The sequence below is a fragment of the Plectropomus leopardus genome, chromosome 7 (genome assembly GCF_008729295.1).
Source record: "Plectropomus leopardus isolate mb chromosome 7, YSFRI_Pleo_2.0, whole genome shotgun sequence".
In the NCBI taxonomy this organism is placed as follows: Eukaryota; Metazoa; Chordata; class Actinopteri; order Perciformes; family Serranidae; genus Plectropomus; species Plectropomus leopardus.
This window is the reverse complement of record NC_056469.1, coordinates 16575937-16600237: the sequence shown is the minus strand read 5'-3', so window position 1 is coordinate 16600237 and position 24301 is coordinate 16575937. Positions and strand designations below refer to the sequence as shown.

Sequence of the window (24301 nt, the reverse complement as noted above, 5' to 3'; positions counted from 1 at the left end):
AAGTCCACTCAGAGTGTTGCACTTTCTGTATATTATTAAGATTACTATTTTTAATGCATTTATGTAAACAGCATTTTATTGTAGTCTAGGTACAGGCACAGTTACAACTACAGCCACTTCATTAACTTTTGTGTAGTTTAGTTTTAAGAATGCATATAATTATATAAACTAATTACGTTTTATATGTTAAACCTTGATCAGAAAAGTAACTAAAAACTTTAGCTGTCTGACAAATATGGTACAGGAGAAGTAAAAACAAGCAGAAAATGGAAATACTCAGGGAAAGTAACAGCAACTCATGTACTTTTTACTTTTACTTACTTTTGAGTAAATTTACTTAGTTACTTTCCACCATTGCACCTATCACTATACACTCACCTTTGTATACTGCATGGTGTTAGCAGTGGTGTTCCTATATATATAACTAAGAACATTCCTTCAAGTACTGTACTTCAGTAGAATTTGAGGTACATGTACTTCACTTGAGTCTTTCCATTGTATGCTGCTTTATATTTCTAATCCACTCAGTCTGTGCTTTTGACTCCACTACATTCATTTGTTTGCTTTAGCTATTTTACAGATTGTGATTATTAATACAAAATCTAATCAGCTAATAAATTATGATGCATTAACATAGATTAAGCTACCCAGCAACATATAAACTAACTAACATGAGCTCCACATTTACCAGCTGAAACATCATAGTTGTGAACACATTAATGCAACAATGAATGTAGTTCAGTAACATAATGTGTTATTGTGAGATGGGCCAAACTCTGCATATTGAGTACTTTTACTTTAGGTACTTTGAGTATATTTTCATGCAAATACTTTTGTACTTTAACTTCAGTAAAGATTTGAATGCATGACTTTGACTTGCAAAAGAGTAATTCTGTATTGTAGTATTGCTACTTTTACTCAAGTAAAAGCAGTGGTGTAATGTAACTATGTGTTAGTACTTAAGTATTTTTTGCAGTATCTGTGCTTTACTTGAGTTTTTTTTTTCTGTCAACTTTGCTTTTACATTCCTGCATTTCCTAAATAAAATGTCTACCCCAATACATTTTCCCTAAGCATGTAGTTACTTACTACAAGCTAGAGAAGGAAGGACAAATGAAAGAGTGGAAGTGAAGGAAAGGTGATGTTTTGTCTTTTATTTTTTTTGTATATAAGGACCCTGAGTCTGGAATAAAGGATTGGTTGAAAAACTGAACTTTGCTCTTCAAATTGTAAAAAAAAAACAAAAAAACAACAAAAAACTGTTTTTATTGAGGTGTAATATGTGCTCCATTTTTAAGATGGTGTAAGTCACTAAGAAATATACTTCTAACTAACTGTCAAAATTCTGACCACTTGTTTTACTTGTACTTTTACTATTAATACTTAAGTAGTGTGTAGTAAGCTTGTGTATATTCGCTACTGATTTATGCAAACTGACCTCGCGCTCAATAAACTGCTTTTAAAGGACAGTAAATATCAGATATATTGAGACTTTTACTCCAGTAATGTTCTAATAGGTGACTTCAACTTTAGTTATTTTCTGGTAAAAAAAAAAAAAAAAAAAAAAAATATCTGTACTTTTACTCAGGTATCCTTTTCAGGTACTCCATCCATCACTGATTAAAAGATGTAAGTACTTCCTTCACCATTGCGTGTTTACTACTTCTGAAGTTCTGCAAAACAACTCGTGGCATTCAAATTCCCCACAGCACCTGAACTACCCACTCTGTTCGCTCGCCGTGATTGACACTTTTTCGGTTGTCTTTGTGCGTGGATATCGAGTGGCTTGTTGCTGCAAACTGCTCTGAAAGGAGGAGAGAGACAAGTCCACGGCACCAGACGAGCCTCCAGACCAATGCTTGCTCGTAAAAAGTGCCAAACAGCCAGCAACGACAGCGCATATGTTAGCTTGGAGCTAGCCAGTGCTAGCTAGCTGAGCAGCGGTCAGTGAATGGCTACGCAGAGACCAGCATTGACTCTCTCCCACGCAGGCAAGCAGTTTGTGTTTACTACCTCCCATCACATTTGTCGAGGAATATCCCACACCGGCGTTATTAGCTGTAAAGAAAGTCACATGAGCTGATATTGTAAGCAGGGGTTAGGTTTGTGTGGCCTGTGAGCTAGCGATGTGGCCTACCTGAAGATAACGCCTACATTGTTAGTCACGCTGTTGTTGCCTTTTGATGATAGTTTAACTGCGTACTGAAGCTCCCTGTTTGGTCAAATGTGTTTAAATACATGCTGTGTGACCCGCTGGGTTACGTCTCAGGGAGTTTATGTGTGATCACAGTCAAAAAGCTTTTTGCCCCTGTGTGCATCAGAGGGACTCCATCACATGAAATGTGTCTGCAGGGGAGATGAGAGGCGGGCTGACATTAGCAGCCGCTGTCCATTAGCCAGACCACTTCAGATATCTTTGCATTAGCTGTTACATGCATCTGAAAGCAGGAACTAGAGCTCTGCAAACTTACTCGCACCTTACTTTGAGTCTGGAGTTTGCCCTGCAGGTTCTGCTCTAGATGTAAAGTCAGTGTTACGTGTTGTGAACAAAGTATTCACATGCTTTACTAAAGACAAAAAAAAGCAGCATTTCAATGTGAAACTGCACCGTTGTCAAGTGTCACATTAAACAGCAACTAATTTATCAATTTATTGGTTGGGGTTTGTAGTTGTTTTTTTAAGGAAATAATTCTCCGATTCTAGATTTCAGTCTGATTTATTCTATGTCAAGTGCCTTCTTTTGTATTTAAATCTGCATTATTTAGCCTTTTTAACGAATATTTTATTCAGTTGCTGCGCTCTTATTTGCTTATTTGGGAATGTTTTCTGGTTTCTTTAGTCATCTTTGATAGCAACCAGAGTATCTTTGGGTGGTGAACAAAATAGTGCTGCAACAATGAAATCAGTTAGTTTTCAACTGCAAAGTTATTGGCTAATAGTTTGATAATTGATTTATTGATTCAAGTATTTTTTAAAGAAAAAAAGTCAAATTTCTCTGATTCCAGCCTTGCAGATGTGAATATTTTCTGGGGATTATCTTTATCTTCTTATATCTTTGGGTTGTGAACAATATAAAGCTGCAAAGATTAATCAATTAGTGTTCAACAACCGAATAAAGTGCCAACAAATTTGATTATTGACTTATTTGCTTGAGTAATCTTTTTTTTTTAGGAAACAAAGTCAAAATTCTCTGATTCCAGCCTTTCGAATGTGAATATTTTCTGTTTTCTTTACTCATTTAAACCCTTGGATCTTTGGGATTTGGACAAAACAAGGCATACTTCTAGTCTAGAGTATGCTCTGCTGCAGGTAACATGTGGTCTGTTGTAAACAGAGATAAAGAAAGTATTCACATACTTTTCTTAAGAAAAAAAAAAGTCGTATTGCAACGTAAATATGCTCCATTGTCTACTATCACATTAGCTGGCAACTGATTTGATAATCAATGAATCAGTTTGAGGATTTTTTTTAACGAAAACATTTTCTGATTCCCCCTTCTTAAATGGGAATATTTTCTGCTTTCTTTACTCATCGTTGATAGCAAACTGAATAACAAAATACAGCTGCAAAGATTATAATGTAACCTAAAGGGATTCGTGTATGTTTTAGAGACATGTCCAGACTCTGGACAATGTTTTGATGGAAAATCGCAATAACTTTTTTTTTGTGTGTGTGTGGGAAACTTTGAAATTTGCAAAGCATCACATGATAATCGAGCATAAATCTGCACAGGCAAGTTCATAATCTTGCCCATTGATTGCACACAGCAGGCTTCTCTCTTCTCTGGATTTGCACCATGATTTTTCTGTGCTGGAATCACTCGTGAAATACTTGCATTACATAAAGCAACTAAACTAACAAATACAGCGCATCAACTCTTTCTTTAAAGAATTATAACATAACCAGACACAATGAAGTTACTGCAACAAATGGACATAGCATGCTGTATATACACACCACAATAAGATTACATGTTGCTGTTTTTGTGAGTTAAAGCTTCATTTGTGTCTGTTTAATCCACAGACTCTTGACATGGGGAGTAAAATGTCCTTCGGCAGAGGAAGCAGTGACCAAAATACAGTCTCAGAGTTAACTTCTGTGGCGTCACAACCTCGCAGTCCCATTCATGCCCCTTCGGACTGCAAGCAGGTAGTTAGTGAGAGAGACGAATGGATATATCACCCTAAAGGTTCTGTTTTTATAGTAAACTGCTAATTAAATAGTGGTGCATTTTCTGTATAAAAATGTTTAAACTCGAGGGCTTATTAAAAGACTGTTTTTATGTTTTCTTTTCTTTTTTGGTAACATTTTTAAAAATGTGTAGTTTATATTACATTTTGACTATTAAGCGTGCAGTGAATCATTGTTTATGTTGATGTTGATTCTATGGCATTGAAAAGAAAGAAGGTCCATTCATAAACGATAGAAATAAACCTAAACTCAGATTTAATCATAAAGACATATTTATCAGTCAAGATATGTAATGTTGCAGTTTTGCATGCATTGTCTTTAGCATGTGGTTTTCAGCTGTCTGTATTAGAAGTTTACTGCATACATACAGAAATTAAAGGGAAAGTTTGGTATCTTTTAATCTGAACCTAAATTTCCCATGTTTTTGTGTCCAAGTGACTGATGGAGACAGCAATTTTGGAAATTGGTCCAGGATTGAGTGACACCGCCACAGTCGCATTGGTGTAATCCCTGCAAGCATTTCTGCACAACCAATTTACATCTACTAAAAGTGCTTGTTTTTGCCATTGTTAGGCTCAGATTGTTATTGTAAGTGTCTGAAATACACTTACAGAGAAATTAAATGATTCTCTTTAACCTTTGTTAGTCTGTTGGTTATTGTGGAAATAAGTCATGCCTGCGCAGACCAGCAAAAGGTATCGAAAAACGTTCCATTTCTCTGTAGGATTCTCTTTCCAATATCTTGTCAGACACAACTAATAACAATCTGAGCCTGGCAAAAACAAGCACTTTCAATAGACGTAAATTGACAGTGCAGAGTTGACTGAAGGAGTTACACCGCAGCCTATTTGCTGCAGTGTTCTCTTATCGATACCCATTTTTCCATAATTTCCACGCTATTTTAGAAGAGTGGTGCAACAATAACATGACTACCTTTGTGACCAGTGTAGCATGTTTTCTCCTACAGATACCCGAAGACAAGAGATGCAGTGAGGAAGACTTAGCCTCCAGGTGGGGAGACGAAATGAAAGCAACAGAAATGGCTCAACCTGGACCTGAATCCCAGTCATCAGTGCACGTGGACTCTGATGGCCTTATTAACTCAGAAACAGTAAGCGAAACAACTCGCCAACTCAGTGAACACTTACCGGCACAGGTAGAGATGGAAGCAAAGTCCGAAGTGATTCCTCCTGCAAGTTTGTGCAGCTCTACAACAGACAGTCACGGACAGCCTGTGGAGGCCCGCAGGAAACGCAGGCGCCGTCGTACAATGACACAGTTGTTGACTGAAGAGAAAATAGATTTCGATTGTGCTGGTCTTGATGCGGTTCAGCACGAGGAGATTAGTACGACAATACCGTTGCCAACATGCTTGGAGAACCACAACAGTGACGATGTGCCTAATGATGGGAAAGGAGAAGACGATGCCTCTGAGCTGCCAAAAAGAAGAAGAGGAAGACCAACAAAAGTGGAAGGCAAAGCTCATAAAGCTTTGGTTGCCAAGTCTGCTGCTACTTCTCCCCCTAAAGCTAATAATATCAGTCATTCATGGAGACTGAGGAGTAGAGATGAAAAACACAGTTCAACACAGGATGGAAAGTCTGAATCTGATAGCAAGTTAGACTCTAATCAGACTGAAATGACACTTACAGAAAGTAGTAATACATTAAGCTTTCAAGGTATTAAAAGAAGAAGAACTAAACTGGCTGATCAACAAGTTCCAGCCAAAGTGTCCAGACTGGATGTTTCCCAGGAGGCCTTGTCGCTGTTGAGCAACAATACCGGCTGTCTAGAGGCAGATAAGCAGGTGGAACTAAACACTGACAAACAAGAGACTGATACAGATGGAAAAAGCTGCCAACTCTCCCAGCCTAAAGAGCGTACGACCACTCAGAGTGATGACATGAATGGCAGCGAGGAGTCACAATCACAAAGCAGTCTTGAATTAAAAAAGAATGCAAAATTTAGTGCAAATGTTTTAACATCCTCTGAAAAATCACCTAAACCTGTAGGAGATGTGAAGACGGAGAACATCGAGATGGGGCTGGAACATTTAAATCCTGTGCCCAGTGCCAGAGTTCAAGCTGAGGGTCGAAACAGTCAGAGAAACACTTTCAGACGCAAGAGAGGTGGCAAGAGGAGGAGGAGAATAAGTAATGTTTTGTTACAGAAAGAGCCGCTCGCAGAAAACCAGGATGACACTCAACAAAATACAGACTGTGGTGATGGGGTTAATGAGGCCAACTCAAACGTCATCTACACTAAAAAACGGGGGAAAACTATGTTGAAATGTAGTTACTGTGGTCATGTATCCAAATTCCTCTCTCAGTTCATCATCCATCAACGCATTCATACAGGAGAACGGCCTTTCAAATGCCCTGAATGTGGCAGAGGGTTTAGCAAAAACTCCAACTTAAATCTTCATCTCAAGACGCACAGAAAGAGCCACATGTATCAAAAATGTCCATATTGCAAGATCAAATTCTCTTGCTCGGAGTACGCCGCTCACATGAAGATGCATTTGTTGGACCAGGACTCGGAGAAATCGAAAACACGCAGCAGAGGGAACGACCATGAAATTACTGGTAGTCAGGGACTTCACAGAGCTGTTTCCCCAGAAAAGAGAGAAAGAAAAGTGTGCCAGTATTGTGGTAAAACATTCCGCTTTCAGTCTGCCCTCATAAGACACGTGCGTGTCCACACTGGAGAGAAGCCTTATAAATGTGATATATGTGGCAAAGCTTTCGGTCAGGCCTATTTCCTGCGGGTTCACGAGCTCACACACTGGTCCGTGAAGCGTTACAACTGCACACGCTGTGAAAAATCATTCACTCATTATAGCAATGCAAAAAATCACACTTGTAGACCTGTGGGAAGCAACGAAGATTTGTACCCTGACAGCGTAAAACCTTCACTAACATACACGTGCCACATCTGCAAGAATGTTTTTGACCATCTGCAGGAGTTCAACAGCCACATGAGAGACCACACCGGTGCAAAGCTTTATCGCTGCTTGTATTGTGACAAGCTGTTTGCTTCAATGTCTGAATTTAGCTCCCATCGCACTCAGTGCGGAGGAGATAGACCCGCCTCCAGCTCTGGGATAAAAGAGGACGAGACGGTTTCGTTGATAAAGTACACGGTGCCTGCTCTCAGGTGTTCGACAGGAAACAATCCTGCTCCTCCTCTCGCAGCTGCAAATTGTGAAACACAGAAAAAAACACCGCAGACCATCCGCAAGAAACGCCCTGCAAACTTAAGGAAACCGTTCCAGTCAACAGTCATCCCGGCTCACAATCTCTCACACTTTGTGGCAACGTTAAACAAACTAGATAACCGCTCAGACCCCAGGAGATATTTATGTCCAAGCTGCGGGCGACTGTTCAGACACATGGGCAGACTCCGAGCCCACATGCTCACACACCCCCAGGGTCAAAGTTACACCTGTGCCTGCTGCGGCAAGATTCTAGAAGACTGGAAAAAACTGTGGCATCATCAGAGGATCCATCGACAGAGACGCGGACGCTTCACTTGTCCGCAGTGCGGGAAAGGTTTCCGGTTCGTGGAGCTGTACAAAAAACACATGAGCGAGCACCCAGAGTTCCAGTGGATTCAAGTCAGGCCCAAGAAAGTGTTTCTGCCTTATCAGTGTGAGCAGTGCAGGTGCAGCTTTAAGACTCTAGACCTACTGTTCAGTCACCAGCTCTGCCATTCCTCAACGCACAAGGAATCTGATTTTGATTTATCCGTAGATGATCAATCTACGCAGTCTAACAATAAAATGTTCACCCCTTCCACGAACAAACACATATCTCCGTTACGTCCAGATCCTGAGGAACGCAGCTCTCCTCTGGACCCCTTATCCAACTATCCAGACCCAGTAACTGAGGAGTTCCCTTTCTTCAAAAATCAGGGTCTTGATTTGGATAAAACTTCCCAGCGTCCCATTCGCACATACTCAAGATTTTCTTTAATCCAAGATAGAGAAACCAATCTTGACAGACTGGATGAAAATGCACTTGAAAAGCCCATGACTTCCTTGAGAACTGTGAAAAGACACGTGAGCCAAAATGTCAGCATATCCGACGAAGGGTCTGCAGGCGGTGTTAAGTGTGCTGTGTGTGGCGATGCATATCCTGCCATTTCAGACCTCTACCATCATTATTTGCAGCATGCTAGAGGCCAGTTATAATAACCTAGATGGAGATACATTCCCTCTGTGTTTATCAACTTTTTTTTTTGTTGTTTTTTTTAACACGGGGGTCCTGTAGTCCTAGATTAGAAAATGTAGAAACATTGTTACACTCTCTGGAATGTTATGGGAAATGGAAAAAGGATTTGGAAGATTCATTTACAATCGTGTGTTCAACCTGTTTCGCCTGACAGTTCACAGATTCTGAAGATACACACTGAATGTACAAAATAATAGGGGCACTTTGTTTTTGGGTAGTTTGTCAGCGTCAGGTAGAAGCCACTAGCCTTTCTTTAGTCTCAGTCATTACATTTCTGTCCATCAGAGGAGCAGAAGAGATGCAGATAGAGAGAACGTATCAGAAAGATGCCTCAAATATTTTGTACATTCACTAAATTAATGCAGCCCTGGGATGAAATGATCCGATCTTCGACAAAGTATGCTTTTGAAAACAGAAATACTGTATGTAAATGGATGTTTTATGGAAAATAAGTTTGATTAAAAAATATTTACACAAGTAAAACAGCCACTGAAACATTTTGAGCCCTGCATCCTCCTGGCATCTTTATTTTATAACTTTGAAAAGTCCCCTGCACTGATGAGAAGGGTGGACGTCACACCCTTTTTTGTTTGTTTTTTTTAAACCCTTATTACTGTGAAAATTGAGTTTGGCTTATGTGACAAAGAACTTGTTTCAAAACTTTTTTTTATTACATGTCGTGTGGTTAGTGAATATTACGACCAATTAATTGGATAGTAGCTGTTGAGTTTCACAAATTCTGACCTCATCATGATTCGTGCATTTGCGTTATGACCATTGTGGGTTTATTATCAAATGTGCACATTTCAAATCTTGCACATCTTTATTTGACTCTTGATTCTTGAAATGAAATTGTTACTCAGAATGTTTCAGATGAAGTGTTGTACTGACTTCAGACTTTTTGTTTTGCTCTCCAGCAAGGACATGTATCGGCATTTTGTATCTACATTTTTAAGTGAATATCAGCTTTACTCATGCACGATTGTCAAAGACTTACTCTGTTATGGACTTGTAATATGATGACTGAAATAGAGTAAATTTTCTAGAAAATACACTAACAAACGCACATTTAACATCCATTATTGTTCTTCACTGCCTCTCAGAAACTACATCTTCATGCTTCAGTGTCAGGCTTGATTTTGTTGGAATCTTGAAAAAGAAAATAGTTCATGAGATGTTTCCCAGATGGACACCCCACTCTGTTGTATATGATTTATGCTATAATTTGTCTAAAAACCAATAAAGGTCATTTTTGTATTGACATGTGATCATGTCTGTTGTTTTTAGGTCAGAATTTTCAGCTGAGAGAACCATGAGATCTTTTATGGGAGACACTACAGGTGAACAGGGTAAACTTTTAACTAAAACATACCACCATGAAACTTCGCCAGTGGATCGCTTGAAGTAAGACAATTATTTTTTATATTATATGTATTGTGAAACTGTATATTTAAACACTGTAAACTTCAACTAAATGCCTAGTCTCAATTAAACGGCCAGTCCCTTTTGATAGCTCGGTGTGGCTACACATTTTGACAAATAAATGTCTGTCTCAATTAGAGGCGCGGTCTGGTTGCCATGCAGGTCATTTTTATAGAAGTTCTTTGGATGTATAAAACTGGGCTGTTGGCTTACTGCTGGAGATAATATTAGTCAGCTGCTTGGTTCATGCATACAAATAGGATCCAAATGTAGCCTTGACTTATTAAATATGTACTGATTTGCATATATATCTAGAACAAAAATCTGAACATTGGATAAAGCCATGTTTAAAATCGTGTTTCACTTTGTTGTCATTTTAGAGTCAAAGTGTTTTAAAGGGGGCTTTTAGATATGTGTTACCACTCCATAAATCTTATTTTAAACAATCTCATTTCATTTTGTGGAAACCGCCTTTAAAAATATGTCTTGTAATATTCCATACATATTTAAACAAAACAAAACACGAGGGTAAAATTTTAGCTAAAAGACACCACCATGACATTTCCCAAATTGATTATTTTCTGTAAAGAAGACACATAATGGAAGGAAAATATCCCAAAATCTCAAAATTGACCTGTGAGTGAAGAAACTGTTCTTACCTGGGGTGTCTCGCCCTTAATCTACAAATATTAAGTTCAACATCCTTTTTTATATTTATATAAAAATAGGAATAACTTGTGAATGAACATAATGAATCCTGGTGGATGGCATTGACTGCATTCATTACTTGTATTTTTAAAAATCTGTGTTTAGGGTTTGTTTGCTTCATAGAGCTTTTTCAGTCTGTATATTTTATATTTGAGTCAAGCGTGATAAGTTTATAATATGCAGTGCTCAGCCAAGAAGTCCAATAGATGAGGTATCTTTGATTCTTTTATTTATTAAATGTTTACACAGTTTTCTGCTTCATAACAAATGACTGTAAAGAGACTTTAGTTGGAGGCCATGGTGTTACGAATCCAGGAGTTGTAGTTGCAGACCTTGGCGTAGACTCCAGGCTTGTTCCTCTGGGCGCAGCCGTAACCCCAGGACACCACACCCTGCAGCTGACCGTTGCACACCACGGGGCCACCAGAGTCACCCTGAAAGGACACAGAAATAGAGGACAACATGTGAGCAGAGGTGTTCTGATGTTTGGTGTCAACTGTAAGAAATATGCTGACTTTAGGTCGTACCTGGCAGGAGTCCTTGCCTCCCTCGAGGAATCCAGCGCAGAACATGTTGGAGGTGATCTGTCCAGGGTAGGAGGACCTGCAGCTGCTGTCGCTCAGGATGGGGGCATCCAGGCACCTCAGACGATCAGGGTAGTAGTCTAGAGAGGAAGAATGACAACATGTGTGAGTATTCATCCACCAGCATGTGGTAAAATGACCTTCCAGGTGTGACTACGTTGTGTTTTACTGACTTCCAGAGCTGCTGGTGTTGCCCCATCCAGAGATCAGGCAGCGGGTTCCAGAGCTGGCACAGCTGGAGGGCAGGGACACGGTGCGGACGTAGCTGTTCAGGGTGGCGGGCTTGCTCAGCTTGATCAGCATGATGTCGTTGTCCAGGTTGCGGCTGCTGTACCTGGGGTGACGGATGACCTTGGCAGAGTTGATGAACTGCTCTGTGCCCTCGTTGACGGCGATGTTGTGCTCACCGAGACGCACCTGGACGCGGCTGCAGAGAGGGTTAAACTACATGTAAGTACTGTGACACTTCCCCTGTAAAGATGTAATCAGTATCTCTGATTTCATTGGAACAGGGTTTTAGAAAGACTGTGGGCCTAATGTGTGTGTGTGGAAACTAATGTGTGCACTTACGACTTGTAGCAGTGAGCAGCAGACACCACCCAGGTGCTGGAGATCAGGGAGCCTCCACAGAAGTGGTAGCCAGAGTTCAGAGAGACCTGGTAGGGCGCAGAGTGCTTTCTGCACTCGTAGCCTCCAACAATCTTGTCATCCTCAATGGGAGCAGCATCTGTAACACAAACAGTCAGTTATACTGTAACTGTTTTAAGAGCTTTAACCCCCCCTGTTAAAACTTTATTACTACAAACAAGAACTTACAGGCTGCAGCCAACAAGGCCAAAAGAATGAAGTACTTCATGATGCACCAGCTGATCCACACACAGCAGGAGCAGCAGCAGCAGGTTTATATACATGCAGACAGCTCTTTATCTGACTCTCTCTCAAGGTTTTTTCCATGCCCCTTGCACAGTGATTAAACATTATCCCACCTGGGAAACAGCAGCATGGACAAAGAGGAAAGCACACACATTTCCATTAGTCAGTCATTTTTAAGATGACCGATATATGTGCAGCCCTCAACCCCGCTACCTTCATATTAACAGGCCACCTATGTATTAAGTAATAGCAATAATACAAATGTATTGAATAATGAAGGATTTTTTTTTTTTTTTTAAAAAAAAGAGAGATAGACAAAGATGAAAGTTGAGACACAAGACACAAGTCATGTTAAGCTGTAGGTAATTCTGGGGGTTTATTTTTTAAAATGTATTATAATTATATGAAGGATTGAGTAAGTAATTTTCCAAATATAATTAAAAGTTGTATGATATACAACATGTTATTTTAAATATTATCCTGATTAAAACAGCCATTTTATCAAACGTATTTATTTGAGCATTTACATGGAAAGATATTTTTTTTCAGGGCTGTCCTCAACAAAAATGATAAGATATAAGCACAATTAGAAATAACATTGAACAAAAAATAAAAGTAGCAACACCATTTAACATTTACCAAATATGAAAAAAAACAGAGGCAGCAATGACAAAATAAAACAAAGAGACAAAAAACAGACAACAAAAACAAAACAATGGGTATCAAGTAATAAGACACACAAAATCAGGAGGTCATACTCAAGACAGAGCTTGAAATGAATCAATATAGTTGACAGAAAAGTGTTAGTGTCTGTGTAGCATTAGACAGAATTATAGAGAACGTGTTGTGAACATGTAAACTGATGATATAATAAGAAGACAGAGCATTTTTAAACAAGTGAGAAGATGATATGGATTGAATATTTAGCCTACAGGCAGATTATTCCAGTCAGAAGGAGCTTTAAACATAAAGGACTTTTTAGCTAATTACTTAGAGACTGTAGGAACAGAAAAAAAGAGCTGTGTAAAGTGTCTCAACTGATAATTCAAGGTAAAACGTACCATAAACTATTTTATAAACTGAGGGTGATTGGAATGTATACATTTCAAAATTCGTCTTCAGTTTCTTTTTTAGAAGTTGGCAACATCAATCCAAAATATTCTGGTGCATATGTAGTGAAAAAAAGTGAAATATTATCTCATTTTCCAGTCCACAGAAATCATATTTATAATGGATTAATGGATGAACGAATGAGCTTATGAATGAAAACATAGCTTATTATGAACACACAAACAAAAGTACAGTGTTTGAAAAGGAGTAGGTAGAAGTAAAACTTATTATATCCCTGCCCCTTTCTCACCTTTTTGTTTTAATTCATATAGTACTTCAACAAATTCACATTTTCCTTACAACCGGTGTACAAACAACCACCCCTAGTTTACTTGCCACCAAATGAAATAAATAAATAACTACCACGGGTTCATTTACAATCCAAATATCCCCCAGTGTCACAAAATAAATAGAAACACCCCTAACACCACCTTTCTTAATCGACATTTAGCGTGAATATTTCTCACGCAAGCTCTACTCTACAAATTCTATATATTATCTCGAAATTTGCCTCTTGAAGCTTATTATAAGAGAAAACAAAACAAAAACAGGACCTGTACAATAAAGATATATTTACTAAACATCTCCAAACTTTGATTGGTCGTGAACATACCCCCTCGGTGACGTCATTAGTAAGCGACTGTCTTCGGTTTGTGTATCGGCTGCTGACTTAACAGCTGCACCAATTGTGTTTTGGTTTTGTTTTGCCTCCCATGTGCAGTCATCACGAGGTAAGAAACACAGCAGCGGCGGCTCTGTCATCGTGTGTGCTCGGTTGTCTGCTGTGGTTCAGCCGGAAGCTTCCCCTCACGCTGGTGTAGCCTGTTAGCTAACAGCTAGCTCCATTGCAAGATCAGCACCTAATGTATGCGGAATGCGCAACCATTGCGGATGTGGTGCAGAAAAAAATGCGCATCGATGCGACAGAATATAAAAGTCAGTCTCGGGGATAAAAACAGACACGGGTGTGTTAAAATGCTTCACAGTTGTAAGCAGTGTTGTGTTTTGTTGTTGTATTTCAGCTCTGGAGGCGATTCTCTGCCTTGATGGTGCAGATCACTGTACAACAGCTGGATGTTTAGATGCAGCTCCTCTCGTGCTCCAGGTGTTTTTACACCGCGTATTTATGTTCTCAGTGACATATCCGTGTAAATGAAAATGATAGAAGTGGGTTTGAGTGGCTGCAGCTAGCTGTAAAAGTCTCTGGACTTCATGTTGTGATCATACAATATGAACGTGCCTCTCACCAAGCTGCAACAATGACCTGATTCATTTGAAGAATACTGTTACAAAAAACTGTTTTTAATTATACTTTAACTCTAATTATCCCTAAGAAATCAGTGTTTGTGGCAGCTGTAGTCAAAGCAGGTTCATCATTTATCTGATACAGTATAGTAAAGAGCTGCAATGTCCTTAGCATTAAGCTCATTTACAACTTGAACTTGCATTAATGGGGCAGCAGCTGCCAGTATCAGAATTGGCCCGCCAGTCAGTTCTGCTGTAAATCAGGTCTGACCCATGACTGAGTACTACGAGGAGGGGGGGCTGCTGTACGAGCAATCACCTCCCATGCACATCAAAGTGGAGTCTCCGGAGGGACCCTTTGGAGGGGGAGCCTCAGAAAACGGCTTCCCCAGGGAGGATGAGGACTCGGAAGGCAGCTGTGACCAGAGCAGCGGACTGCCAGGGGGTCTCCCCTTCAACGTGGTAGTGGTGCATCCGAACATCATGGCACCTGGCATGTCCTCAGACGACCTCTTGTCCATTGAACAAAGTAAGCCTGAATGAGATTAAGACCATTATGGGAAGGTGGATAGCGTATTTCAGTGTTTATTTGTATAGTTCTGCAGAACATGTGGCTCCTCACGGGAACAGCACACAGAAATATTTCATCAAATAATTTTATCAACAGTGTAAAAAAGCACAGCCAGGATATGCACTAATATACATTATATCTAAGAGGACATTTATCGTCATAAAATAACAAGACTGAACTCAAATCAGGATGAATTTTGATCTTAATGCTCCTTGTCTTTCCTAAAGTAGTAATAGTTGTATATGCCCTGGCGTAGCAGAGTGCAAATAAAACACATTTCTCTTCCTCACACATTATATTTAGCTTCACTTGATATTTTTCCTTTCCCTTTTGGGCTTCTCACCTCTCTCTCCACAGACAGAGCTATGTCAGCTGCACTGGCTGCTGGCGGTGCAGGAAAAAGAAAGAGTCGCTTCAGTGGAGCAGAGCTGGAGGTGTTGGTGTCAGAAGTCACTCGGTGTGAAGGAGAGCTCTTTGGTCCTGCGGGGAGGCTCCGGCGGCGGGAGAGAGAGCGCATCTGGGCAGGAATCCTAGAGAGGGTCAATGCCGTGTCCAGAGTCCCGCGCACCCTCAGAGAGGTGAAGAAACGCTGGGACGACCTGAAGAGACGCAACGGAGGCAGGCTAGCGGACGCTCGCCACCGCAGCTGTTACCTGCCATCCAGCAGGGGAGCCTCGATGCTTGGCCGTCCGTCCCAGACAAGCCCCAGGCTTCAACAAGCCAGGCAAAAGCAAAGCACCAGACCAAAGCCCAGTTTCCCATGCTTCCCTGACTCTGATACAGGTACAAAAAAAACTTTTCAATTGGCTTTTTTTATTTGTAGATTCAATAGATGCAACTAATATCTGCTTGTGTCCACTTACTTTTTTTAAATTTTTTTTCAGGCGTAGGAGTGGAAGGGTCAGAGAGAGATGGTTTGGAGAAAGATGAGGACAATCCTGAGCGTGATAGAGAAGTGGGAGAATCTGAATGTGAACCTGTCGACAACAGCATGGAAGACAAATTGGGTTTAGGACTGGGTCTGGGCATAGGACCACCTCCTCCATCAGAACGATGGCTGCCTCCTTCCCCCCTGTACAGTGCGCCTTTCCTCAATGGCAGCCCTCAGCCCAGTAGTCCTCAGCCTTCGCTTGGAGCACAGCAGGGTCCTCTTGAAGCCCCTCTGCGCAGCTCCTGGCTGGAAGATGAGCTACGTGGGTTAGGCGAAGCAGCAATTCAACTGGGAAATCGGGTAGAAAAGAGCCTGCGGGAGTTTGGGGAAGGTTTCAGGCAGGACATGAGAACACTTGTCACCTCACAAGAGGCACTAGCAGTCAGTCTACAACAAAACAATGTCCTCTTGCAAAGGCTGTTAGGAGTGCTTGAAGCCCAGCAACAACCGCAGCCGCAGCAACATCGCGCACAACAAGCACACCAGTCACAAACATCTCAACAGCATTTACAGCCACAGCCAGCTCAGCAGCAGCAGCTACAAAATACAGAACAACTGCAGCAGCAACAGCGGATTGAAGCACCACTGCAAACACACCTACAGCATCAGCAGCCACATGTTGTACAACCACAGTCACAACAACATCAAACACAAATACAGCAGCAGCCACAAGTCACCCAGCATTCGAATAATCAGTCAGCAGTGGCGGTGGCTCCTGCACCATCGTCACCTGATGTACATGGCACTTTTCCCTCTGACCCACCCACAAACACAAATGACAGTGTGCAGAGGCCGCGGCGAGGAAGAGCTGTTGATCACAGGCGCAGAAGACGACGCTGAGGAAGAAAGCACTAAAAATCAAAGTGCACATCATGCATATTTGGTGTTTCAAAATGTGACGAGAAATTGTACTCCTTTTCTATTGACAGTATTTCTGTAAAAATAATGTTATTTGGAGTTTTAAATCAGAAAATTGTCTTGCACTTAAGTTTGTCTTCAGAGAGGACTGAAGCAGATAAGAAATTAGACACATGAGATAATCGGGTGGCCTTAACATTAGCTTGGTTCATGCGCTAAAAGACTTTCCTGAAAAACTGTTGCTCTATGGAGGACAGCTCCACTTACATGAGACTTTCAATACCCGGACAACAACATACTGTAGGTGCTGATGTTTAATAATGCATGTCACTGTACATGCTTTGCAGCCGAGCTGCAAAGCTCTTGATGCTCTTACTAGTTCAGTACTGTCTAAATTCTCCTGATACACTAACCACATTGTCACAAAGTACTTGTAATCTGCAGTTGTTACCATATATTGTAGTTATACAGCTATTGTAATTACCTGCTAATGTATGCTTGTGCTTTTTAACAGTTTCATGGAAAAGTATGACTTTTCCAGCTTTGGTCAGACAATAAAGTTAGACTGTGTTCTGTTCAGTGCGTTTTGAGACAACAGTGATACATTTTAAAAACTTGCCAGATTTTGATGAAAAACAAAAAAAAAAACCTTCCAGCATAAACATCACGGTAGGCTTCAGAATTTAATTCATATGTTTCTGGTGAAATTTAAAAGCATACATAAGTACTGTATGTAGGGGCTATTTATTCTAATCTTGCATGCAGTATGATGGATGTGTTTGTAGATAGTTGCAAAGAAACAGCATATGGCCACCATCTACGTAGTTTTGCACAATCTATATTTTGTAGATAGCAAACTGTTCCAATGAAATGTAACTAAACTTTAATAAAAGTCATAAAATGCACTGCAATTATATCAAGCTGATCACTTGTGGATTTGTCACACAGGAAAAAAAGTAGCGCTGATTATTATTATGAAGTTTACTCAGTTGTAAAGAGAGTGTTTGGTGTGTAGAACAACAAAGCCACAGCCGTAGCAGAAAGGGGAATTTATAATTTAAGGCTGCGAATTATAGTTTCTAATATGATGAATCACAGCTGGTTGATAGTGATGGGTGTTTTATTTTGAAAGTGGGGACCGGAAATGTGATTCCTTGTGCAGGCTGGCTAGCATGATCCTAGTGTGTTCTGGACAAGGGGGTGCATGGGTGAAACATGGCCGCCGTAGACCCATCGGAGTCTCCGAAACGACAGAAATCCCCTGCGGAGGAGGTGGAAACATCTGGGGAGAGAAGCGAGGCGGTGGAGTCGGGATGCAGCTCAAATCAGAGAGATGAAACTACGGATAATAAAACCGCGGCGAGCCCCGACGATGAGCGGAGAGCCAGTGTTGGTAACGACGGCGGTGGTGTTGCCAGCCATTCTGAGGTTAGTGTCGAGTCCGGTGGTGCTGGAGCCGAAAAAACGACATGTAATTCAACGGAGGACCTAACAACGGCTGAAAAAATGGCCGAGACTCCTGGCAGCGAGCAGCAGGCTTTCGACTGGTCTGAACCCGAAGACGACGATGAAGAGACGAAAACACACCGGGAGAAAAATGATAAGTGTGGTATGCTAACATTGTTAATGTATTTTACACTTAGCTTTAGCCTCCAGGCTAACCTGAACTGCAGCTCTCACTACCGGTGAAATACACACCACAAACTCTGCTAATGTTTATCACCATAACAAAACCAGCTAGCATCCCGCACTGTAGGTTGAGATTTGCACTTACAGCTGTGTTTGTTAGTTTGTTGGATGGACGACAGATCACAGTTTACTGTTTGTTTCTGTTTGTATAGTTATTATTATGATGTGCTTTTCTCTTTCAGACCTGAACAGTGTTAAAGAAAGGGTGCAGCAGCATACACAACTTGATGATGATAGTACGGATGATGCAGATGAGACTCTAGAGGAGGAAGCATCACACGCTGATGAGGGGAGCCAAGAGAAGGAGCTGGTGGGAGAGGTGGACAGGACAGAGGACGTGGTGGAAGACGGTGAAGAGGCAGAGCGAGGAGAGGACGCTGATCCCACAGCAAAGCCCAAAAAGTGCCGCTTGGTGTGCAAGGAGTGTGGGAAGAGGTTCACCCGCCGCGAGACATTCAACCTTCACCGTCACTTCCACGCACACGAGGATGAGCTCACACCTCTCACCTGCAAAGAATGCGGCCTTACCTTCCAGCACCGCAGCAGCCTCATCAAACACAGGAACGAACATAAAGAGAAGGAGGAACGGCTTGTTGCGTCAAAAGCAGAGGGGAGTTTTGAGTGTGCAGAGTGTGAGAGGACCTTCTCAACAGTGGATAAGCTGAGGGACCACAACTGCTGCAACACAGTAGAAAAGCCTTACCACTGCCCCCTGTGCCGCCAAGAGTTCCAGTTCAAGGTTTCTATCACTAAGCACATGATGATCCACTCACACGAGAACAGCATGGGCCGCCGCTACCAGCAGCGATGTCACTCCGCCTTGAAACCCTATGAATGCCCAGAGTGCGGCTTGGTTTTTAAACACTACTCCGTCATGGAAGACCACCGTCGCAAGCACACAGACAACACGCGTTCACACTTGTGCAATATCTGCGGCAAGACTTTCAAGTACAGCAGCCTCCTCCATCAGCATCAGTATCTGCACACAGGCCAAAAGCCCTTCCGCTGCCCCGAATGCGGCAAAAAATTTGCCTTCGCCCAGAACATGAAGGCACACTGCCGCCAGCACAGACTGCGTGAAACCAACTCCTCCACTGAGCAGCCCAGCAAGCAGGCTCCAGCGTCCGTACAGGAGGCCGTCAGAAGGCCGGGGAAAGAGAACACGCACCAGAGCGAGGAACTGAAACGCACATTCAACTGCCCCCTTTGTCCCCAGACCTACGGGTCCCCAGCTCACCTGAGAGCGCACATGCTTATCCACGAGGCCGAGTATGAGATGCAGGAGAGAACGCCCAGACCCCCGAAAGAGATTAACAAGCCCTGGGAAAAAGGACACACCTGCCCTCACTGCCCGTGTATTTATCGTGATGAGAACAGTTTAAATATGCATCTGGCAAGTGCCCACAAGTCTGTAGCACAATATCCAGAAACGGTGGCAACACCACCCAAAAATAAATTTACTCCCATAAGCAGTGACAATGTACAGGGGAAATGTAGAAGTGATGGCATAAGTATTAAGTCATACAAGTGTTCAGAGTGTGGAAAAACCTTCCGCCACCGCTCAGTGTTAGAGCTGCATATGCGCATACATTCCAAGGACAAGCCTTATCAGTGCAAAGTGTGCGGCAAGGGCTTCAGATTCGGTAGCTACTTACAGCAACATCTCATCATCCACACAGGCAAGAAGCCATACAAATGTCCCGACTGTGGGAAAGACTTTGCATTCCTGCAGAACATGAGAACACATCAAAAGCTGCATCAGGAAAAACCGTTCCGCTGCACCAGCTGCCGCAAAGGCTACAGCGACGAGACCCAACTGCAGCACCATATGCTCTCGCACAATGGTGACAAACCTCACAAATGTGACTTGTGCGACAAGAGCTTCGGGTTAGCCTATCTGCTCCGTGATCACATGAACACGCACACAGGAGAGAGGCCTCATCGCTGCGATGAGTGTAACAAAACATTTTCTTGGTTTAGCAGCCTGTTAGTGCACCAAAAAATCCACGCTCGTAAACGCCAGGGTTTCAGCCAGTATAATTCTTTCCCGATGGGTGCCAGGATGAGAGGCAGGGGCAGCAGGGGGAGGAGAGGGGCGAGGCCCATTTGGGGCTTTTCTAGATCATTTGGAAGCTCTGGGATTGTTAGCTCTCAGCCGACTCTGTATCCAGTTTCATTACTGAGAGATGCTGAGCACAGAAGGGCAGCCCAGCCACAGTCCTCCATGCTGTCACCGCGGATGGATTTACAGGGTAGACAGCAGAAGGAGCCGTGGCTGACTGAGCGACACCCTCAGCCGGTGCAGTGGAAGGTGGACGGCGGAGAGGTCATGCCTGTCCCCTCGTCACAGCAGCAGCACGCAGCTCCACAGCAGACGCAGTTTGACAGCGCACCGCAGCCCGCCCTTCAGCACCACCATCAGAGAAGTCCAGGCTGGGCAGATAGCCCTTTGATATCTCAGTCAGGCCCCGCATCTGCTCAGAGCTCAGAGTCATCACACATTAAAGAGAGCGCAGCTGCTATCGTCAGCTCCGTCACGGCAGCTCTGCCAAAAAAATCCAGCCCATTGTCAGTGAGTGAGATTGAGCAGCACAGGCAGCACAAGCTTGTCGCTTGGAGTAGCACACCCACATCGACTGTGCTAGCTTCCACAAGCTCGCTGCAACATGATTTTTCTAATGCCTCGTCTTACCAAGACGGGGCAGCTCTGTGGAGCATCAGACCTTCTCTGCTAACAAATTCACGGAGCTCTCCAAATAAGCTCGGGCAAGAGCTCCAGCTGCCAAGGTGGGCAAGCGCCCCAATGTCAATGCAAAAGGAGCCTTCCACACCTCCTAAAAAAGAGGACACTAGAATGTGGGAGATGAGTAATCCTCAAGTAATACCGTCGACTGTTAGCCAGCCAGAGAAGTCGTGGAACGGCTGTGAGCTGCAAAATCAGTGGGTCTCAGGCTTAGCAGGTGCATCCACCTCAGCTCAAATAGACCAAAGCAGTGCTATGCCAATTTCAACTCCTGTTTCTCACGGGGTAGGTAGCACCTTGTGGGACATACAAACACCACCAGGAATTCCAAAGACTATGAACTCTTCTGAGAATTTAGTAAATACTCAAGATTTCCAGCTGCAGCAAAAGCAGGTGTCGTCGGGCTGGGCCAGTGTACAGAGTCAGCCAACGACACAGAAGGTTCCCATCTCCATTCAATATGAACCTCATCGTTTTGGCCAGGGGTTGGGATCGCCAGTTTGGGGCTTCCAAAGTAATCAAACGCTGCTAACTGGGCAGCTCAAACCAGGGAATGGGCAGGAGCTGCAGCAACAGCCAATGGCAACGGGCACGCAAATAATCATAAACCAGCCTTCTCCCTTTTTCTCACCTCCACTCGCTCCGCTCCCTCCTCTCGCTCTGCCTGGCCCACACCCTCTTCACTCTGTCGCAGTTGGCCCGCTTCCAAGACCTCCACCCCCAAATATTTTTTTCACTCCACAGGCAGTAATGAGCGAGAGGCCACACATAACACAGACCCTGCCCCTACCTCAGCTCGCCCCGCGGACAGAACCTCACAAACTTGGACCCCGTTTGCCTTTTGCCCCAGAACGGCTTCTCCAGTGCATGATATGCGGGTGTTCTCTTCCCCGGGAGCTGGATCTACAAATGCATTACTTGCAACATGCACAAGGAGAGATTTGACATTTCTACACTAGCAATTAGACTTAGTTAAGGTTTTTATTTGAATTTTTACTGAGTGGAACCTCATTTATTTGACCCTTACTCAGACAGTTTGACCAGTTGAGTGGATGGGCATTAGAAACAAAAAGATTAAATGTAAAACTTGATTTTAGTCTGCACTCTTGATGCACATTTAAGGGTTTTAACCTCTTAATTAGACTGTTGAGTTTGTAATAAAGGGTGTATACATGATGTGCCATTTAATTAGTTTCACTGTCTCTTTAAATGCATTTAAGTTATCCAAATACTTGCCTGGTTTAAACAACTTGTGAAGGTGCAGATTAATGAGGTTCTACAGCCTACATTTCATTTATTGCCAATGACATTTAGATTTAGATAATATTAGTACTTTTTTAGTACCATTTGAACTGTGTTTCTTCATGTACAGTATACTGTGTGCCTTTTATGAGTACAGTCTGCATGTCTGCTGTCTTGGTATTCTAGGCCTAGTTTGTGCTTAAGGTAGACTCAACAATGTGACCTCACTCCCAAAACACAGAGCAAGTCTTTTTGAGATACCTAAAGAAGCGTACGTTTTTGTTTTTGAGGAGGAGAGGATGGGGTTGTTGTGCTCATAGAAAACATCTGTCAGAATATAAAATGGACAGCTGACTACACACATTATGACCCTGTTAAAAATGACTAATAATCACAGGGCTATTGGCTGGATCCAAAAATGTCTCCAGTGATGTTCTCATCATTGTCATTTGGTCAAAGTATCTGTAAACAAAATGTGACGGTTACATGTAAAGGTCATTTCACAAAAGAGTTTTGCTGTAAATTCAACTCTTGAGTGATCATTGGGAACAGGGAGAAAGTAGCGTCATCACACACTTATTGACGACACTGTTGTCAAATATTGAATTTTTTGAATAAATTAAACCTGGATTTATGTGATGTTTTGTCATTAATATTTATTGCAATGACAAGACAAACATGAAACTGATTATGTAAGATGTGTGTTGCTCCAATCAGTCCAGTCCGAATTCAGCGAATTTGTGGCAACGTGTCATAACTGATACTCTTTATAATTAGATTTTAGACAAATTACTGGGTGGCAGTACTTTGCACCTACTGTAAACTAATATTACAGTGTAAAGTGTATCTCTTACCAAAATGATTATTTCAGATTGGAATGTACCCATATTTATAAATTTATGTCCACTTTTGAGTACAATGCAATGTATTTTTTGTGAATACTGAATGATTTCATTCCATAATACTGTAGATTTAGCTGAGTACAGAGTCCTATCTCCTCCATTATGATAATGGGCATTTGAGTAGCTGTGGTGGCCCACTAACTGACTGAAAATCTTCATTACTACTGTAAAATAAACACACGGTCCATTTGTACAAAAAAACAACCGTCCCTGTGCGTCTTAACATTTAGCGTCTTAAGTTTCAAAAACATGTGCCCTTCTACCTCTATCCACTGTTTTAGCATGGAAAGAAATAGAATTTTCCCATGATGTCTACATATTGGATTAAATAAAACCTGCCTTTGATTACAATGTTGTGATGCGCAGTACTTGTCAGGTGAACCTAATTCAGGGTTAACCTTCAGCATTTTAACATCCGTATCACAGAGGACTTATTAATGCAAACTTACTAACGCAAAAAGACATAAGAAAAAGGATTAAATCCTAGTTTGGAAAGTTTTCATATGCTAATGGATGAATGTTTGCCCCTTTACCTTTGGTTGGTGGAGAAAATTGCTGTAAAAAAGTGACATAGACAGTATGAAGTGTTATTATCAAGTATTAAAAGGTTTTGGGGATACTTTGTTGTTGTCAATTTAACATGCTATTGTTTTGATACATTTCAGCGAAACTATAGGTTAAAACCGATTGAAACGTAATGTAAATTTCCTTTCTGTATTATGTGTCCATAAAATATTAAGGTGATCACAAGAAGTGTTTGAAGGAACCTTCAAGGAATTTCTGGGACAAAATGACAAGGCAAAAAGAAAAAAAAGCGAGGGAAAAATGTATTAATAATTCTAATTATTACATATTAAAAATATTTTTAAGAATTGTTCTCTAAAACTTTTTTCCCGTAAAAAAAAGAACAAAAAAACTAATTTTTAGGTAATTTTCTTTTTTACGAAATTCTTGCTACTTTTGGGTCAATTCTTCTTAAGGTGCTCATTGCCTTCTCTCC

The 24301-nt window shown here is 41.8% G+C and overlaps 3 protein-coding genes across 4 annotated transcripts; 2 read left to right on the top strand and 1 right to left on the bottom strand.

Annotated features, from left to right (window-relative positions):
• The first annotated feature begins 1728 nt into the window (after positions 1 to 1728).
• On the top strand, positions 1729 to 23897 carry zgc:66448 (uncharacterized protein LOC327401 homolog). The gene is made up of 11 exons (XM_042489545.1): positions 1729 to 1991; positions 4024 to 4149; positions 5159 to 8372; positions 10803 to 11209; positions 11319 to 11390; positions 11456 to 11587; positions 14648 to 14894; positions 15294 to 15719; positions 15821 to 16248; positions 17938 to 18334; positions 18597 to 23897. The coding sequence occupies exons 2-11, from the start codon at positions 4033 to 4035 to the stop codon at positions 22100 to 22102; spliced, it is 8946 nt and encodes a 2981-aa protein (XP_042345479.1). The 5' UTR covers positions 1729 to 1991; positions 4024 to 4032; the 3' UTR covers positions 22103 to 23897.
• On the bottom strand, positions 10766 to 12038 carry LOC121946116 (trypsin-3-like). The gene is made up of 5 exons (XM_042490557.1): positions 11954 to 12038; positions 11708 to 11864; positions 11311 to 11564; positions 11081 to 11217; positions 10766 to 10987 (listed from the first exon to the last, which is right to left on the bottom strand). The coding sequence occupies exons 1-5, from the start codon at positions 11991 to 11993 to the stop codon at positions 10838 to 10840; spliced, it is 738 nt and encodes a 245-aa protein (XP_042346491.1). The 5' UTR covers positions 11994 to 12038; the 3' UTR covers positions 10766 to 10837.
• si:ch211-261d7.3 lies at positions 13765 to 17304 on the top strand. 2 transcript variants are annotated; one of them, XM_042490528.1, is made up of 4 exons: positions 13765 to 13851; positions 14143 to 14894; positions 15294 to 15719; positions 15827 to 17304. In XM_042490528.1, the coding sequence occupies exons 2-4, from the start codon at positions 14639 to 14641 to the stop codon at positions 16705 to 16707; spliced, it is 1563 nt and encodes a 520-aa protein (XP_042346462.1). In that variant the 5' UTR covers positions 13765 to 13851; positions 14143 to 14638; the 3' UTR covers positions 16708 to 17304. The 2 variants fall into 2 exon arrangements, with proteins under 2 accessions (XP_042346462.1, XP_042346461.1); XM_042490527.1 differs by having other exon boundaries at positions 15821 to 17304.
• Positions 23898 to 24301: the final 404 nt, after the last annotated feature.

Bases quoted from the DNA above. Each gene is read 5' to 3' on its own strand.
- si:ch211-261d7.3 (XM_042490527.1), top strand. From the start codon at position 14,639: ATGACTGAGTACTACGAGGAGGGGGGGCTGCTGTACGAGCAATCACCT. The intron at 14,895-15,293 runs GTAAGCCTGAAT...CTCTCTCCACAG, and splicing joins CCTCTTGTCCATTGAACAAA to ACAGAGCTATGTCAGCTGCA. The intron at 15,720-15,820 runs GTACAAAAAAAA...ATTTTTTTTCAG, and splicing joins CTTCCCTGACTCTGATACAG to GCGTAGGAGTGGAAGGGTCA.
- LOC121946116 (XM_042490557.1), bottom strand. From the start codon at position 11,993: ATGAAGTACTTCATTCTTTTGGCCTTGTTGGCTGCAGCCT. The intron at 11,565-11,707 runs GTAAGTGCACAC...CCCTCTCTGCAG, and splicing joins GCTGCTCACTGCTACAAGTC to CCGCGTCCAGGTGCGTCTCG. The intron at 10,988-11,080 runs GTACGACCTAAA...GTGTCCTTTCAG, and splicing joins GAGGCAAGGACTCCTGCCAG to GGTGACTCTGGTGGCCCCGT.
- zgc:66448 (XM_042489545.1), top strand. From the start codon at position 4,033: ATGGGGAGTAAAATGTCCTTCGGCAGAGGAAGCAGTGACCAAAATACA. The intron at 11,391-11,455 runs GTGCGGACGTAG...GTCGTTGTCCAG, and splicing joins AGCTGGAGGGCAGGGACACG to GTTGCGGCTGCTGTACCTGG. The intron at 16,249-17,937 runs GTCAGTCTACAA...GTGCATGGGTGA, and splicing joins CCTCACAAGAGGCACTAGCA to AACATGGCCGCCGTAGACCC.